At 39.9% G+C, this 18,689-nt stretch overlaps 1 protein-coding gene across 1 annotated transcript in view; it reads right to left on the bottom strand.

Annotated features, from left to right (window-relative positions):
- The window catches only part of plekha7b (pleckstrin homology domain containing, family A member 7b), a 166,669-nt gene that overhangs the window by 38,509 nt on the left and 109,471 nt on the right, over window positions 1-18,689 (bottom strand). The window contains exons 7-9 of the mRNA XM_036587019.1: window positions 17,694-17,766; window positions 15,195-15,295; window positions 3,119-3,294 (exon numbers count right to left, since the gene is read on the bottom strand). Coding sequence (XP_036442912.1) covers window positions 3,119-3,294; window positions 15,195-15,295; window positions 17,694-17,766 — 350 coding nt within the window. The remainder of the gene's footprint in view (window positions 1-3,118; window positions 3,295-15,194; window positions 15,296-17,693; window positions 17,767-18,689) is intronic.

The raw sequence follows: 18,689 nt of genomic DNA, 5'->3' as shown, positions 1-18,689 counted from the left end.
CAGCATCGCATGTAATGCAATCGATTACACACACGTCAAGGTATGTAGCGTATTTTTTTTGGTTCAGATTACATCATCCTAACGGGAGTTACAACAGAATATTCGGGGCCTCTTTTGAGTGAATCTCCCTGTAGTTATGTAAGACTTTGTTTCTGCTGTTTGTTTGAATTCAAGAAATTTGAGACTTGAGAACTGACAGTTATATTACAGACTATCTAGCTGGTCATCCATTCTGAGAATTTGGCGATGGCCCTTTAAAATCTGCCGCCAGAGGAGTTTTGGCACGTACACGTTCAAGTTTGGCTGCAGTGAAAATACATCAACATGTAGAATCTGCACTTCTGTGTGCTGCATTTGTGGCTAGATATACTGTGAATTTTGTGCAATTCAGATTAAGCGCTTGTTATTTTTTGTTTAATCAGAGCAACAATAAATCATGAACCAAGTGTGACTATTAAACCTGTTTACACATTTTCTTGTAGTTTGTTAGGCAAACTAAATAAAAATCTATAAATATTTGGCTTTAGTAGGCTGGCTTTACACATTGCAACTTTCATGCACCTTTAGTTGCTTGAAACCTACATGAAACTAAGTTGCAGTTGTGTTGCATAATGTAAAGCCTTTTGCAACTCATCTGCAACTCAGCAACAACAGTTGCAGGTGTCTCAACATATGAGCTGCTAATTTCACTCAGAAGTGGAAGAATTGAATGTGCTGCATTTTTATTGTTTTTAAAATAATTTGTGAAACTCTCTGGTTGCATGAAAATTATGCTGTAGGGAACTTGCAACATGCAACTAGTTGCATCAAAGTTTCACTGTGTAAAACCGGCCTTAGATCACATTATTTACATAAACCAAACAACAACATTGAGAAATCACATTGATAACAGAGAACAGCAAATTAAACAACAGAAATAATGACATTTTTTGCAACAGCCTTAAAGGGGAATTCCACCAACTTTTCAAAGTCTCTGCATAATTCAGTGGTTGAGATATAAACAAAGTCTTTCAGAATGGTTCGGTGTGAAATGGTCCATTTGCATAGAAATGTAATGATAGGAACCAGGAACCAGTTAACCGTGATAAAAATACAGGGTGCCGATGTCTATGATAGTAATACAGCCATTTTATTTACTATACAAAACCACCAGCGAACCACTTGATTAAAATACGTTTTAGATCAAAACTTTAACACAAACCTACCATAAAACAGTGTCTCAGACATCAGGCAGTTTATTCACTACCATTTCATGTAATAACTTTCATGTAAGGGCTTTCTGAAACTCCACAAGACGTCTGGTTCCTATCACCACCTCTGTGCACAATTCTATTCTGACTCTGTAAATTTCTAGAAAGGAGCATTTCACACTAAACCGCTCTAAAGTACTTTGTTGACATGGTGACCATTTATTTATGCAGAAATGTAGCAAAATTGATGAAGCTCCCCTTTAAAGGGTTAACTAAAACTATATGAGTTGCTTTAATTTTTGAACATTTATAAAATTATTTCAACAAATGTCATCAGTTTTAGATCCTTAACATCAACATCGGTATCAGCACCAACACTTTCACATTGGTGGGGCTCTTCTGCAGATTAGAGCAGCAGGAGCTGCCGCAGTGGTGCTGTTCTCAGCGCTGCAGCGTCAGAATGTACACACTGCCATGGCAGCGTGCCTGAGCATCAGCCACACACTGCATTGCACCTTCACAAAGCAGCCTGTGAGGCAGACGGCGCAAACTGCAGCAAGGCTGAGTGACGTGGAGCAAAAGCTCATTGGGAGAGGACTGAAAGTGCAGCAGAGTTACTTGGCTAAAAATTCATACAGCACAAGTTTTATAATCAATAATACGTTTGATGCAACACCAGTTTATAAATAAGAAAAGTAATGTGGGAAAAACTCACTCACAGGCAGAAACACACACCTCTAGTCACAAAGCATCCAGACTGAAAAGGATCAGCTGTTCGTCTTGATGTCATTTGACAGCCTCGCTGAGATCAATTAAACACAATGAAAGAGTGCAGGAAGCTCAGAGGCCTGTTACAGCTCCGCCGTGCATGAAGGCCTCGCAGAGAAAATATCAATCAACTCATTTTTACACAATAGCTGTGGCTGGATTACACATTACAGCAGACAAATGGCAGAACTCAGATTCAAATGTGGGACAGATACAAGGCCACATAAAGCTAGAGTAGCTGGTAATATACGAGGGCTGAGAGGACTGAGATGATGTGAGGAGACTTGAAGAGAAGGAGCACATTAGAGAAGAGATTGAAACAGTAAGAATTCTTGGCTGAACTGAAATTTAGGATGTACTTACAGATTTTAGTGCACAATTAATTTAACATATTGGAAAAAAAATAAACAACAACATGTGGCCTATGCAGAAATTACAGCTTATATTTTATGTTAGATTTCTTTCCAATATATTAGACACTCAATATATTAGGTGTTCAAACTTTTGCAAATGACTATCAAGCAAATAATAAAAAAAAACGTTGCAGTTTTTACTTTTTTTGCATAATTTGAAAACTCCAGTTTTGGATTGTGTTAAAATTTCATGACCAATAAAAACGGTCCAATATTTTTACATTAACTTCTATTAAATACTCAGAACATTTTTTTTCGTTCTCCTGTAAAGTCACTATTTTAGTGATATGAGGTTTTGTATCAACAGTGAGAATATTTGTTTATATTTTTGCATGCACTGTTTGAATGTATCAGCAATGAACGACGCATGAGAGCTTTCTAAACCTCTAAAAACTATTTTACATTTTAAATGACATGAAAACAACACTTCAAAAGGACTCAGTACTTAGAACTGATGCAGTGGACCAATCGCAGTCAGGATGAGGTCTCAGAACAAACAACACAGCGATCGGGAGTTCTGTTCAGCAAGCAGCCCACACCGTACCACACGAACAAAGACCACCGTGTTGTTTTGACCAAAAAGATGTCAATTAGCTCCAAAATGTGATTTTCGTCTGAAGTCTACTGATGGATTATCACTGAAACGATCTGTAACATGTTAATCATGGTTTTAGATTCTTCTAGCCCTGAGAGAGGAGGTGCGCCAGGTGGAGGGGACTGTGGGTAAGAGAAGGGGGGATGACTGACCTCTTCAGGCTGTGGCTCTGCATGAGTGCAGCCTGGTTCATGGCACGGATCCAGCCATTCATGTCCTCCTGCGTATCTGCGCTGAAGAAGTAGGTCCTCATGCCTCCGTGCTCAGCCTGCGAGCCAATCACAGAGTTCTTACTGTAAATGTACGAGCGCATGCCCGTGTGGCTGGCCTGGAAGAGAGAGAGAGAAAGAGAGAGAGGTACAGAACAGAAAGAGAGAGAGGGAGAGAGAGGTACAGTTAGCCAAGACACTCATGCAAGAACAGGCACGTGCATATGAGGGGCTACCACTGAAGAGCCCCTCCATCAGCCTGCACAGCTAACGCTACAGCTTTTGAGCAGCCACTGTTCAGCAAGGCTTTAAATAATACAGATAATACAGCTCTGGATCAGACGCCATTTTGCCACCGACGCAACAGTTACCATGCATTTCCGCTAAATAAAGACAGCGTTTTTAAGCATTTAAAGCTGAGCACTGTTCTGTACTGTATTGCAAAGTCAGGATGAAAATTGTCGATGTGCAGCTGAAATGAACCCCTTAAACCCAAGGCCCAATTTCAACTACTCAGTATTACTGCCTTTTACTTTTCTAGCAGTTACCAAATAATTTATAGCAGTTAGTGAATTATACGTCTTAAGATTAATGACTGAATAACAATCCTGCAGTTTAAGGGGTTAAAGAGCTTCATTCTGACCTCACACAGAAGCAGAAGTACATCCACTAAATGCTGGCGTAGGCAATTGTAGATGGTATCATTATTTAGCATAATGATATATTAGCCTCAGACATTTATAATCAACATAGCCGTAACACTTCACGCCTCCCTTTTCCTTTCTAACACACAGACACACACAGTGTCTAGAAAGACTCTCAATTAGCCTCTTACCCCAGTGATCTGCTAGTGTGGTTGGTGCCATGCTAAATGGAGCCCCAAAGCTAATTCAGCTGTGCCTTATGTTGCTCTAAATATGCTGGTTGCCAAAATGCCCGTATGGGGCTAATCTCTCCAGCTCCGGCCACCAGGCACAAACCGCCAGGGCGTTTAATCACAGCCCAGCTCAGCATTTTTCACCCAGCAGCTCCCACCACCATTCATCCAGGCGGCTGAGCCCAGCCCATGGCTGTAGGAGTCCAGCCCAGCAGTCACACTCCAACACACCGACGAGTCCCACGTCACGCAGCACACACGGCCTTTATTTTCGTCTGGCCTTAGTAAAAAGAGTGTTGTGTTATTAGAGTCACCCTGAAATCAAAACTGACCTGGTCATGTTATCGTATCACTCAGGAACAAAATTCTTGTAATCTCTGATTGAACTGCAGTGACTTTTGCTTGTCTTGAAAACATCTTTTGATTACATCACCGTGAACCAGTGGGTGGGGAAAATGATTAACCTTGTTTCTACCCCCCCCCCCACCTAAACACTGAGCTAGCTCAGGGACAATCTCTGATACAGTGGTTTATTCCAAAATACTTCATGATATGGAAGAAAAATGGGACACGACCGACACATTAAAGATAAGCAAGAACAAGCTACGAGGCGAACGGACAAAACTGGACAAAATTCAGGCTTCAAAATGGATGTTGCTACTGTCTTGTAGCTACGCAACAGAGCCGTAACAGTACACAAAATTTAGAGTTTGATACAATATAGTGATATATCGATACGATGCATTTTTGACACAGTAAAAATAAGGAGTGCCTAAATATGTGCATTAGTGTGTTCATGTTAATCTGTTAATGTTTGCGTCGTACTCACAGCGTACGCGCTCGCATTAGGAGCATAACGAATTTTAAAAATGTAAGAAAATTATACTACTGAGCTCAAATAATATACTATAGTGTCATATACTATACCATAAGGCATATCGGCTTTATAGTTATACAGGTTTAAGTTTTGATATACCGTTCTAAACTTATATGATATGTATTAAAATTGTTAAAGTGTGCCATAGTATGTCATATAGTGTCAGAAACCACAGAAGACTGAGATTAACAACAACTTAACCCAGCACAGTTTGAGGCCTGCAGTTTGTAAAATGCTAATTGATGTGGTATAAGCCTTTATTACTTTATAGCTACATTAGCCTCACAGTACAAAACTAAACAAGCAAACTTCATGCATCAAATTTGCCCTAGCTAATCGACTGTACGAGAAGATTGTGCAGGTTTGACTTTTTGATAAACTAATGCTTTAAATATAGTCCTTCAGATTATCCTACGCAGATCTAAAACCTCTCGGCTGGCTGTGTCCCGCCATCTTACCCAGGACGTGACCTCAGAGTCACAATGTTAGAGTTGCATTACCACACGTTTCCAGCTCAGTAGGTCACATCAGTTCACTCCGGCCTAACATACTTTATTTAAGGATATTTCTACTGAAAGCAACAGCCACGACCCCGTTTCTCTGATGACAATGGCTGTTTGGACAAGGCGAGAGTCACTGTTGATCCAGCACAGCAGAGCACAGTGAGAGGCACTGCGGCAAAATGCTGAATGGACAAGCAGAAGGGGGCACAGAGCATAGGGTCTGCATCAGATCCTCTCTCTCTCCCTCTCTCTCTCTTTCTCTCTCTCTCTAAAGCATCTGTTACTGTTTCATCACCAACTAATTAAAGTATACACCACAAAGATATTGATTACAGTGGAAAAGACTGCTGAAATCAACAGTGCGCTATAGCACAGCTCTCTTCCAAACATACTCATTGTAAATCCTTTAAAGAAACAGTCTAGCACTTTTCAACCTCATCTCCATCTACAACCTCATTTCCGAAAAAGTTGGGACGCTGTGCAAAATGTAAATAAAAACAAAATGTAATGATGTGTAAAGTATTTAAACCCTATATTTAATTGAAAATAGTACAAAGACAACAAATCAAATGGTGAAACTGAGAAATTTTATTGTTTTTTGAAAAATATGTCTTGCTTATTTCAGCAAGACAATGTCAAACCACATTATGCATGTATTACAACAGCATTGCTCCGTATTAAGAGTCCAGGCACTAAACTGACCTGCCTGTAGTCCAGACCAGTCACCACTGGGGACATTTTGCGCATTATGAAATGAGAAATACGACAAAGGAGACCCTGAACTGATTAGCAGCTGAAATCCTGTATGAAACAAGAACGGGAAAATGTTTCACTTTGAAAACTACAGCAGTGTCTCCTCAGTTCACAAACACTTACAGAGTGTTGTTAAAGAAGAGGTGATGAAACACAGTGGTAAACAGGCCCCCGTCCCAACCTTTGCTGGAACGTGTTGTTGGCATCAAATTCAAAATGGGCACATATTTTTCAAAAAACAATACAATTTTGCAGTTTCAACATCTGATATGTTGTCTTTGTAGTATTTTTCTTTAAAAATATGGTTTACATGATTTGCATATCATTGCATTCTATTTTTATTTATATTCTGCACAGCGTCCCAACTTTTTTCGAAATGGGGTTGTATCATCTCTGTGGTATACAGTTGATTACCATGGACAGTAATTTCCTTCTACTTCTACAGATAACCAACAGTTGCTGAATCATTGGTTTCTACTGAGGTGACAAATCAAGTTTGAGTTTGAATTTTCAAATCAAGTTTTTTGCTCTCTTACCAAGTCAAACATCAAACATATTGTCCATGGTGAGCAACCATATAATTCAGATGTGTCAGGCAAAGATTTGGTTGAAAACGCTGGAGTATTCCTTTAATGACTTCAGATTAGAGAGTCTAGCCTTCTACGTTCATAGAGAACCAGCCTGCACTGTGACTGTAAGACGCTTTAGAGTAAGGCTCTCTATGAATACAAAGACTGGCACTACAATTCCACGACAGAAGATTTTCTTACTAAAAAAAGAGGGACAACATTTAAGAGAAAGAAACTGCATACACAGCTAAAGTCAAAGCGTTCTCTAACTAAAATGAACTACTTTCACTGTCTCCAGGCTATGAAAGAGGCTAAAGGAGCAGTCTGCATTTATTACGCCCACAATAATGATATTCTCATATTCCCAGTGATCCTCTGGCTGAAAAGTTCAGTTTTGCTGCTACCTTCGATACAAGGCCTGCAGAAAGTAAAGGAGAAAGCAAAATCCACATATCTAGGTCAGTTTCTGTGAAGCGAACCAGAAACAGAACTCAGCGCTCTGCACCACGGGTGTCAGACTTCAGTCCAGACTGTGTACAGCTGCGTCCGTATACTGTACGATTTGGAGATTTCCATGCGCTGGCACACCTTTAGCTCAAGAAGGCCTTTGATAAGTGGCAGATGAGTTGAGTGAGGTGTGTGACACCCAGGAAAACACAAAACCCGCACAATGTGGAGGCTTCTGTAACTATAAACACTGCTGCAGAAGATGGAGAACATAAAGGTGGGCAATATGGTAAAAAAAACTAGCATCACAATACCTGAATATACAAAATGTTTCAGAAAGGCCTCTTAGAACCCTCGTACTCAGGTAACCAATATAAATGCAGACTTTACTATTCGAGACGGTTACGTCTGTGGCTGCTAAGCTTTTCCGAGGCTGATGCTTTTGTCCGAGGCTGTTGTGTCCAAGGTCGTTTCACTTAATGTGAAACTGAGAAATGACAGTGGATTTACCAAGACTCAGAGCAGTTTTATCTTAAGTCTGTGGTACGAGGCTGCCCTAAAACCAGAACATGGGTGAGTTTTTTAGGCATGATATCCACCTGCCTCTGGCACACAGTGGTCCCCCAGCATCCCCCAAGTGCGTTCAACCAGTGCAGCTCAACAGCTGGGTTTTTAAAACATCTAATTAGTTAATGTGGCATTAATGTAGGATTAGACTTGTGAGCTTATTATACTATAATGTATATTACGTTATGTGTCCGATCTCACCCCGTAGCCATCGCCGACTGACAATAGTATAGTGAGGAGGTGGGTGGCAGGCAAGCGAGAGGTGCCTTACCACACCACCAATACAATGTGTGAGGATGTTTTCAAGAAAATAAGAGCTGCAATTACTGACCGCAGGCTGCTCCTCACTTACGGAACTTCTTAATCGATACCTCTGGCTCATTCAGCCAGTCATTTCAGCAAAGCAGGTAATGTGTTAACATACTTGAGTCTCAGAAACCTGTACGCTAACTTTGCTTTTGTTTGACTGGGTTGTTCTTGATATTAAAATAATAGTGTAAGTCAGTGCTACCGTTACTGAAGCTTTCCTTTACCGTTATCGTAGCTCGTTGTTATTATTTTGCTATTGATTGCCTCTTTTGTTTTTGTGTGTCTTTTTTGTTTTTGTTAAATGATGTAACATAATGTAACCACATCAAAACATTTGAGCTCTCTTTCATAAGGCACTGATACAAACATGGTCTACACATAAAAACAAAATATTACAAGACAAATATGATTAACTCTGTGCAACACAAAGCCACAGACAGCACGTTTTCTGATGCTTAAACCATCCAACTTGATTGCCAATGGCAATAGATGAAATCTATCAGCAATTCACAGAACTGTAATCAAACCAACATGTTTAATAGTTCAGTTATGCTCATTTTATTTGGGAATACTACTGTTTAGCTGTTCAGCTTTGGTTTGAATGCAAGTAATCAATAAATAAATGACCTTTTTTTAAACCCGTGGCAAACTAGTTTTTACCTTCGATTTGGGCTGTTATTGCAGTAACTCATCATCACCGTGCACAGGTCTAATATCATGAAATTTCTTTTCTCAGAGGTTCGCAAACAAGTTGGAACAGATAAAATGTACCAGCAAATATTAGCTTCTTTTGTGTATAACTGCTTTTGTTGTACACTGTTTTTCCGGACAGTGTTTACAAAGATGTACGATTTCAGAAAAAACAACACAAAAATCAAGCAATCGGTAAAACAAATAAATAAAAATTAGACAATGGGCTGACATCCAGTCGGCTATGTGTTATTATGCAGTGCATGCAGTTATTATACAGTTTACTTTGTTGATTATTTCAAGCTCTCTAAAATTAGTCTAAGTAGTTATTTTTATGATAGATGCATCTACTCTCTGTTCTAAAGGTACTGATGATGCTTTTGACGATTCAGTGTTTTAACGTAAAAAAATTTAGTAACTTGCTTACCTTAAAATTCTGAGCTTGAACTTCAAATAATAAGTTAACAGAATGTAAAACACAGATTATTGTTCTTTAAACCTATTATAAGTTCAAGTTTACAGTGCGTGATATACTCTGAAAAGCATTTCATACTGTAATTTATCACAATAATGAAAATGTCATATTGACCATATGGTCATATACAATGACGCTGGTGAAATGAGGGAGAAGTGATGAAATGGAGGCCCTGCTGTGCAGCACTGAAGCTCCTGAGCACAGCAATGCTTACACTGGATAGAGCAATACCAGCTTCACTCTCATGCTGTCATAAAACAAGAAAAAATCCTCTTTCAAATTATAACCCTTAGAAGTTTCAGCTACTGCTGGCAATGAAATGTCAAAAAACATGATGCAACTGCAAACACGTTAAGAATTTCTGTTGACAGTGTTTCTTGAAGTGTAAACAAATATTAAGAAAGCCAAAAGTGCACATTTGAATAGGCAGAATATAACTAATTCAGTGCATAACTGACCACGCAATTATGTAATTACATAATTACATTTTATTAGTATCACTTTAGACTTCTAAGGGTTAAATGTCAGATTTATTCATCTATAAGCCATTTGTGTACTTATTATTCAGGATCAGGGAAAATCGACTGTAAGTCAAATTGATGAAATGGGGACAAAGGCAGCAGTGTTGAGCTGGCACTGCCCGCTCCTGAGAAAAAATAGCCAGAACAGCGGGCAACCTTCAGCATTTCAATGCACATTAGAAATGTGCATTTCCTTTCATCTGGTTCAGGAAAATGCCAAACACAGGGATGGATGTGCGACAGGTGGTTCTCTAATCAGAATGGATGGAAGTAAAATACCTATTCATGCAAGAGTCAGGAGACGGCCCTCCACCGCATGCGCCCCTGGCTCAGCTCCCATAATGCACCGGGCCAAAACGGGAGCCAATCCGCCAATAAGAATGAGAGAGACAAGGTGAGTGACGGAGAGAACCAAACACTTCAGTATAACCATAATGTTCCATAACACGGTCCAGCTTTGGAAGGGTTAATATAGGTATGTTACACAAGATGAGCCTTCATACAATTAGAGCTACAGGCAGCAAAGCTTACACAGCACACAAACACAACACCGGGACAACATAGCACAACAGAAGGGGAAGAGATTGGAACAAAAAACATCAGCTAAATGCTTTTGTTCTTCCTGCCAAGACTTTCAAGGTCTGTTTAATTAACATATCAGTTAATCAGTTAAAATATCTGTGTAAAATCAAGATAATAGTGAGTTCCCTAAGCTCCCCATCTGAATAATGGCAAATTCAGTCTAGCAGTGAGCCTTTCCAACCTAACAGCATTAGGCTAACACATTTTCATCAGCAGAGATCTTCCACACCGTTCTACAGACACACTAATCCATGTATGAATGGAAAGAATCAAAAAAGCATTCAACAAACAACAAACTCTGTGGTCAGTTTCACTGAATGAAGCATAACACACTCTAACACTTGCTAGATGCTTCCAATGAAGGAGATTTCCAGACTCTCTCTTAGCTGAACTACAAAATAGGCAGAGGTGTAAAATTCAGGTCCAGAAAGTAAAAATCCTTCCCAGGATTTTGTTCCAACTGCCTGGACAGCTCTGCTAGTGGTTTGATCTAACTAGAGAAGCCAGGCCGTTGGAACAAAATCCTGGGAAGGATTTTTACTTTCTGGACCTGAATTTTACACCTCTGAAAACAGGACAGGTAAAGGGAAGGACATCAGAGATACACTGGACGTATAATTAATCTGCCTACTGGCAGGACTGTCACACAAATTCCAAACGCAGGGAAATATGAGCTGTTTAATGGGGGGTAGAACAGCGTAGCACTAACCCACAGGCCACAATAGCGCTAGTCTACAAAGGAAATGAAAGGGATGGATGTGAGAGCCCGAGGGAAACGGCATCAAACATTCCTGCAGTATTGTTCTTCAGAAGAGGTGCTCTTCTCCGACAGAACAAATACTGTACAGCACACAGCACAGTGACTCGACGGCTCAGTGGCTAACGCACCTCTTACTAACGTCTCCCTAAAAGTTACGGGCAAGAGGAGCTGCAGTTAAGGATTCATTAGCCTCTTGGATAGCCACACCATAAATAACATCTTTTTTGTCTTGAGGAATTTCTCATTGCAGCAAAAAGCAATTTTCCCAGCTTCATCAACACAATTATGTCTTTCATTTGACCTATTTATGGCCATAACTGTTAATAAAAATATGTCATACATGTGAAAATGAAGTACACATTTCAAGCATCACTTTTTTTCAGTGTGTTGAAAGGTCCAGTCCAGCTTCAACGAGCCACTCCCAGAGCACAGAGATAATGATGTTCCCACGGCTGGGGCGGGAAATGGGAGAAAAGTGAGGAAAAGCCGTGAGTAAAGGAGTGAGGGAAGTGGAAAACAGGCACGAATTCCTGCTAGCATGCTGAGAGACGGCAACAACACACGACTGACACTGAGCGGAAGAAATCCAGGCACTGCAAAGGAGCAGACAGATAAAGAACTGAGAACTTACAGGCCGACAATAAAGCCCAGTCACACAAACATGTTTTGAACATGCCCTTGAGCTGAGCTCCTGAACCAAATCCAATTTCAGAGATGAATTCTGAGATGCTCGTGCTTTGAAACTGCAAACTGTTTAAGGAGAGACACTTCACAGTCTAATTAAGAAGTGACTGATATATTACCACTAATGAATGCACAGGTCTTGATGTAATAAGCAATCATCTCCTTCAGGGGCCACTGTTGAAGATGAAGGCTGAATACAAATTAAACTACAAAGCTGGCTACAAACTGGCAATGACCGCAGTTGACTGTTAATACACAGTAATGTACAGGTGGGTTTCCATGCAGAGCAATCACAGCGCACTCAGCACACAAACACAGGAGTTCAGGGGGCGTACAACAACACACATACACAGGACACTGACTGCTTTAACCACAACACACACACACAGACACACAGCAAGACACCATAAAGCTGGAGTGGCATTAATGCCATTTATTAACATATAGAAAGTATTACAAATTCATTAGTCCCATATACATTCTTTCATTTAGCTGGCCTTAATTCAGTTCATCTACACAAACACAGGAGTAATACAAGCTGTACTCCTATTCAGTATATAGGTACAGATATAGTCAAAGCATAGGTATAAAACACTGATGATACTTCCATTTCATCGCTGTCATATCAAAACATTTTTACATGATCTAAATTCTGATCTATTAGCCTCTTTTTCTACTGACTGTGTGAACATGTCACAATAAATGGACCAATAGAAATGGTCCAAAATGACTTTTGGTCACATTCAGTTAAAGTTAAAATGTTTTCTACTTTTCTAGGCCTTTCACAATCATGACGTTTTGGCTGACAATTAACTGCCATATATATAATTGCAAATGACAATTTAATTGTATGAAATGGTAATTTAATTGGTAATTGTATGCAATGTATGTTTTACAGTACAAGACCAACATGGCCAAATTGGCCATCTTGAAATTGCCAAATCTTCCTCACTGTTAATGTTTACTAGCTCTCAACTGACAACAGACACAGCTGAAGCTCAAATAAACAAACATTAATCACTGCTGCCCTCTAAAGGTATAACAGCACAAGTCAAAATATACAACTTTTGTTGTTTTCGAAAGACTCATGATGTGTCTCAATAAATGTGTTTTCTGCTTTCTTTTATTTAGATAAATTTGCCTCAATGCAGTGGATGAAAATGCACGCAATTCACATTCTGTCTGTTGAGATGTATATGCAACAGTTTGGTTGCCTCTGTTGAAATGACATCTTTTCTTGATTTTGTAACTGAAAATACAACCCCAATTCCAAAAATGTTGGGACAGGGCCATGTCCAATTTTGATTCATCTGACCACAGAACAGTTTTCCATTTTGCCTCAGTCCATTTTAAATGAGCTCGGGCCCAGAGAAGTTGGCAGCGTTTCTGGATCCTGTTTAATCAAATCAAATCAAATCAAATCAGATTTATTGTCACATCACAAGAGTACAGGGACACAGGTGAGTGAAAAACTTGAGTGCGAGTTCCACAAATTATGCAGATAACATAATTTACACATAGATAAAACACAACTTAGATAGGATAGAAGAATAGATAAAACCATTAAACTAAATATATACATATATTCGTACACAATGACTTAAAACTAATAATAGTGCACCGAGACATATAATATTGCCACTGGGAATGTAGAGTGAGTGTAATCAACTATATACTATATATAGTAATGGATATTACAATGCTATGTAGATGTGCAAGTAATCACACTAGGTGTGGAGGTAGAAGATGGTACAGTAGGTGGCAGAGTATTTATTAAAGTGCAAGGTACAGGAAAGTTAAGTGGAGCGCAGGGGGAGAGTATTGTCTTTGGATAGGTTATTCAAAGTCCAGCTATGCAAGTAAAGTGCAGGAGTACAGTGGGTGCACGTACGTGTAATGGGAAGGTTTTGGCTGGGCAGAGCAGTGATTACTGGCGGTGTTCAATAGCCTGGTTGCATGGGGGAAGAGCTGTCTTTTGAGCCGACTGTTGTCTGCTTTTAGCTTCTGAGCCTCCTACCACTAGGCAGCCTGAGAGAACAGACAGTGGACTAGGATGGTAGGGTTCTTCATAATCCCTTCTGGATTTCCTCAGGCAGCGACTGGTGTATAAATCCAATAGGTTAGGGAGCTGAACCCCGGTGATGGACTGTGCTGTCCGCACCACCCTCTGCAGAGTTTATATGGTTTCTTCTTTGCATGATGCAGCTTTAACTTTCATTTGTGGATTGCACAGTGAACTGTGTTTACAGACAGTGTTGCTGAGCCCATGCAGTGATTTCCAGTACAGAATCATGCCTGTTTTTGATGCAGTGCCGTCGGAGGGCCCGAAGATCACGAGCATCCAATACTGACCGTCGGCTTTGTCCCCTGCATACAGTGATTTCTCCAGCTTCTCTGAATCTTATCATGATATTATGTACTGTAGATGGAGGGGATATCCAAAGTCTTCACAATTTTACGTTGAGGAACATTTTTCTGAAATTGCTCCACAATTTTTAGACGCAGTTTTTTGCAGATTGGTAAACCTCTGCCCATCTCTGCTTCTGAGAGACTCCGCCTCTCTAAAATGCTCTTTTTATATTCAGTCATGTGAGTTAGTTGCGAATTGCTCCTCCAACTGTTTTTTATTGGTACCACTTACTTTTCCAGCCTTTTGTTGCCCCTGTCCCAACTTTTTTGAGATGCGTTGCTGCCATCAAGTTCTAAATGAGTTAATGTTTTTCATGAAATGGTAAAATGTCTCACTTTCAACATCTGATGTGTTCTATGTTCTATTGCGAATAAAATGGTCTATGAGATTTGCAAATCATCACATTCTGTTTTTATTTACATTTATTTACATTTTACACAGTGTCCCAACTTTGTGGGAATTGGGGTTGTATTTACACATGCTCTACAGAAAACACACTTCATACAAAGTTACGGCACATTTTATATTTTATGTTTAATTTTTGCCAATATGTTCAAACAGAAGTTGTGCACTAAAAATTGCAGGTAAAAAAGTCATATTTAATACTGTTCCCTTTAGAGGACGTGTTAACTTATTTTCACTTGGGTGTTCAAACTTTTGCATACAACTACAAACACACTGTTAAAGCTCACAACTGTGAAAAATCACTGGGACCAGCTCAAATAATTGCCATCAGGAGACTGTAGTAATTGTGATGTGATCATTCTCCTATAAAGCTACTGTTTCAGAAATGCAATGTTTTGTTATGACAGCAACAGTTTGCTTCCTAGCACTGCCTCATTCCAGGAATAACCTATGTGGCTGTGGTCTGTTCAGTGGTCAGACAAGCCTACCACTGTCACCTAGGTCAGTCTGGTCACAAGCACTCAGACACATTTGAGAACCAGCCCAAATAAGCCTATTTCGTGAAAAAGCCCAGGGCTGAATGTTCTTACCTTGAAGGCGTACTTGCGACTGATGTGGTCTTCAGGCTCCACTGGCGCGATGACGTAGCTGGGCAGAGGAATGCTGCCCAAAACTGTCTCCTCTCGACTGTCTGTGGTGGAGCAGAACAAAACGTATCCAATGATGCCGAAAATAAAAGTCCCAGCTAATGTATCTTACAACAGCTGCACACTCTCTAAAACTCCACTCCACTTTCCGAAAAGTGCACACCAGGCCCCGGCCAAAAGAGAAAGAGAGAGAGACAGAAAACTAATTGGATTGAACTATAATTGGCCTGGGCTGGTGGGAGGGCTGTTAGAGGAGATGCTCTCTGCATGGTGCCACCATCCTAATCAGAGCATTAGGATGAGACAGAGTTCAACAGAATACCAGCATTAAATCGTTCATAAGTAGAGCCCACCATGTCTCATTTGGGTAAATCAAACAGGCATGAAGAAAACATCTACAACAAACAAAAATACATGAAAAACAACATGAAAACTGTGTAATACATCTCACAAAAATGTAGCGATGCACCAATCCAAATCTGATATCTGAACTGAGTAATGATCTGATACCAGGGCTCTCTTAAGGCACTTTTGTCATGGTAGCAAATTGGGCACTAATTGTCTCTTGTTGTAACACTCTGACTGGCCAGTATGAAACATTTGTTTCTCTAACTGATCTAGCCGAAAAGCAATGCAAAGGATCACGCATGAAGTGTGTTAATACTTCAAAGAGAATATTTCTATAATTGCATTCATACATGAACAACCTTTTCAGGATTGAGCAATTTTTTATTATGTCGTTCTAGAAGGTTTGTAAGCCTGCACTGTTTTAAAGTTTTCAGTGTTTTCATAACAAACAGAGCTAAGAATCTGTATCGAATGAGGATCTGTCACATCCAGCTGGTATATGATCCACTTAACCCTATTTAACCAAACATTTTGCTACTGATACACTCAGAGACTTGAGTGTAACTCATTTAAATCTGCTGCCAGGTTACGTTGTCAGCAGCACATGCCATATTTTACTATGACCTATGCTGGAGTTTTCATATTTTACTATGTGCTGCTGGAGTTTTCTGTGAGCTACTGTGTATTCTATCACAAAGCTTCCTATATCGTTAAATGAACTGAGAACACAACGAAGCTCGAATCAGCAAGTACTTATTATAATGTTTAAAAAGAGTAACAATAAAACTCATACGTGACTTACATTACTATTTGTGCGTTTTCTGGTTCAAAAAGGGTTTTTTTCCCTTTTTTAACTCTGTTAGATTGTGTTCATTGTATGCAACCACCCTTTATTTATATAATTTCCCATCAAAATGATCATTAAGTACAAGTTTCAGGAGACATTTCCTGAGGAAATTAGAAATAAAATGATCTACTTCAATTTCCAAAAGTAGAGTTTAAAAAAATCAATAAAAGATACAGAGAAAAAGGGACTCCTAACAACAATCTAGAGCCCTCAAAGAACCTCAGCATCATTAAATGCGTTTGGGATTATGTGGATCAGGAGATGCAGAAAGTACAACCAACTTCTAAGACTGAACTTTGGAGATGGAAAAAATATCCCTGCAGATTTATCTGAAAAACTGAAGGCAAGTTGTAATAAAGGTGGACACACTTAATACTGAAAGAGTTTTATATTTACTTATTGAGGCTTCTATGTAAATTTATGTTAGATATATGTTTATATCCCTGATTTCTACTCAGTACTGTATCCAATAAATGCAACGACAGCATTGAAAAATCACATCATTACCAGAAAAGAGCAGATTAACCCTTGTGTGGTGTTGATGTGTGTGTTACTCAGTGGTCTGCTGGACCCACCACATTATTGTTTTTTAAATTAATACAGCCATAACAAATTATGTTAAAATACCAGATGTTTAAAATATCACAAGTGTCCAGCGTAGGGTTCTCCTTTAGCAGCTGTAGCCAGTCAGCAGCCTGTCCATGTTATACACCCTTACACACACAGACACACACACACTAACAGCAGGCCATGTAGGAGGAGAACAGAGTGAAGGACACAGCACCTCCACACTTTTACTCCCCGCTGGTTCACCCAACACCACGTGTAATATAAATGTGTGGGGGGTGAACAGAGTGAAGGCACTGAAAATGGGTTTTTTTATATGTTCTTCACAGAAAATGACCAAGAAGAAGGCCAAGAAATCCAAGGTTGAAATAATAATAAATGGCATCATTTTTTATTTTGGTGAACACTGAATATGGATCCCACAGACCTGAACACCACACAAGGGTTAAACAGCAGAATAATACTTTTTTGCTTGTGTTTCAAGCTGTTAATAAGGTATTAGCGCCGATACTGATTTAGTATATTGGATCAGTGCATCACTTCCACACAGACACCCAGTTTCACATTTGGTGAACGGAAAAGAAATCATGTTCCCCAAACAAGAGCCCAGAGCTGCTTTGTACTGCTTCATCTAATTGTAATTAATCACTCTGCATTGCCAGGAGTGCACGGTGACTCACCTTTGTAATAAAAGAGGCAGTAATCCGACAACACAAACCACTTGCGCTTCCACAGCCTCATCCCCGAGCTGTCCTGCGGGCGAAAGCACAACATCCGTTCAGCCCTCTTTTGACTGAGTTGCGTTTTAATTACGTTCCATTAGCCGGGGAATTGCGGTTTACAGGAAAAAAGGAGGCACGGACAAAAAAAAAATAAATAAGCAAGCTCCCTGTATATCATTAGCGGCCTCTGTAATTGAATTGAGGCAAAAAGGTTCCCGCCGCAGTCTGGATCATTCGAGTTCATTTCCCGTGTTTGGCCTGTGTGGGGGCTTTGCTGGGCCTCAGAACTCTGACGGAGATTTGCCTCTTCATCAGACTTTCATTAGGGGGCGGCCTGTATTGCTATAGTGGATGTTTATACAGTCATTACTGTGGCCATGGCCCTCTATCTCAGAGGGGCTGCACGCAGAGACACACGCACAGACCTTTCAGAGTTCTGGGCAGTGTTAGAGATAATTACCTTCTGCAGCACCTTAAATGAGTTCATTCATTCTTCATCTATCAATAAGCCCAGATGAGAAAGGCGTTTAACCCCTTATACTCTCAGAGACCTGCATGAGGGTGTACACTTCTATTTCTCACTCTCATGACTGCATAACGTACATATTAGTTTCACAGTAGTGACTGGATAATTTGTTGTAATTACTGAATAATAAGTGTTAGCATTAATAAGAGAATCAATAGCCTGGAGAATCAATCCACTGAGTTCACATGGTGGAGTTTACTTAGTGAGAGCGCCGGGTCATACTAATTTATCATTCAATACGTTCGCCCTGACCTTTGTTTAACCCTATCTTACCAAAGTCAACATCCGCAACACACTCTGTGGGTCACAGTCTCTATGAAGACTATGGCTTTGTCCCATTTAAAGGTGATTCCACTGATCTTTAAAAAGCTCTGCACTCTAATTCAACCTTCGAGACGTAAACAAAGTCATTCAGAGCAGTTTGATGT

This window comes from Colossoma macropomum, unplaced genomic scaffold (genome assembly GCF_904425465.1).
Source record: "Colossoma macropomum unplaced genomic scaffold, Colossoma_macropomum, whole genome shotgun sequence".
In the NCBI taxonomy this organism is placed as follows: domain Eukaryota; kingdom Metazoa; phylum Chordata; class Actinopteri; order Characiformes; family Serrasalmidae; genus Colossoma; species Colossoma macropomum.
This window is presented reverse-complemented; position numbering and strand designations above follow the sequence as displayed.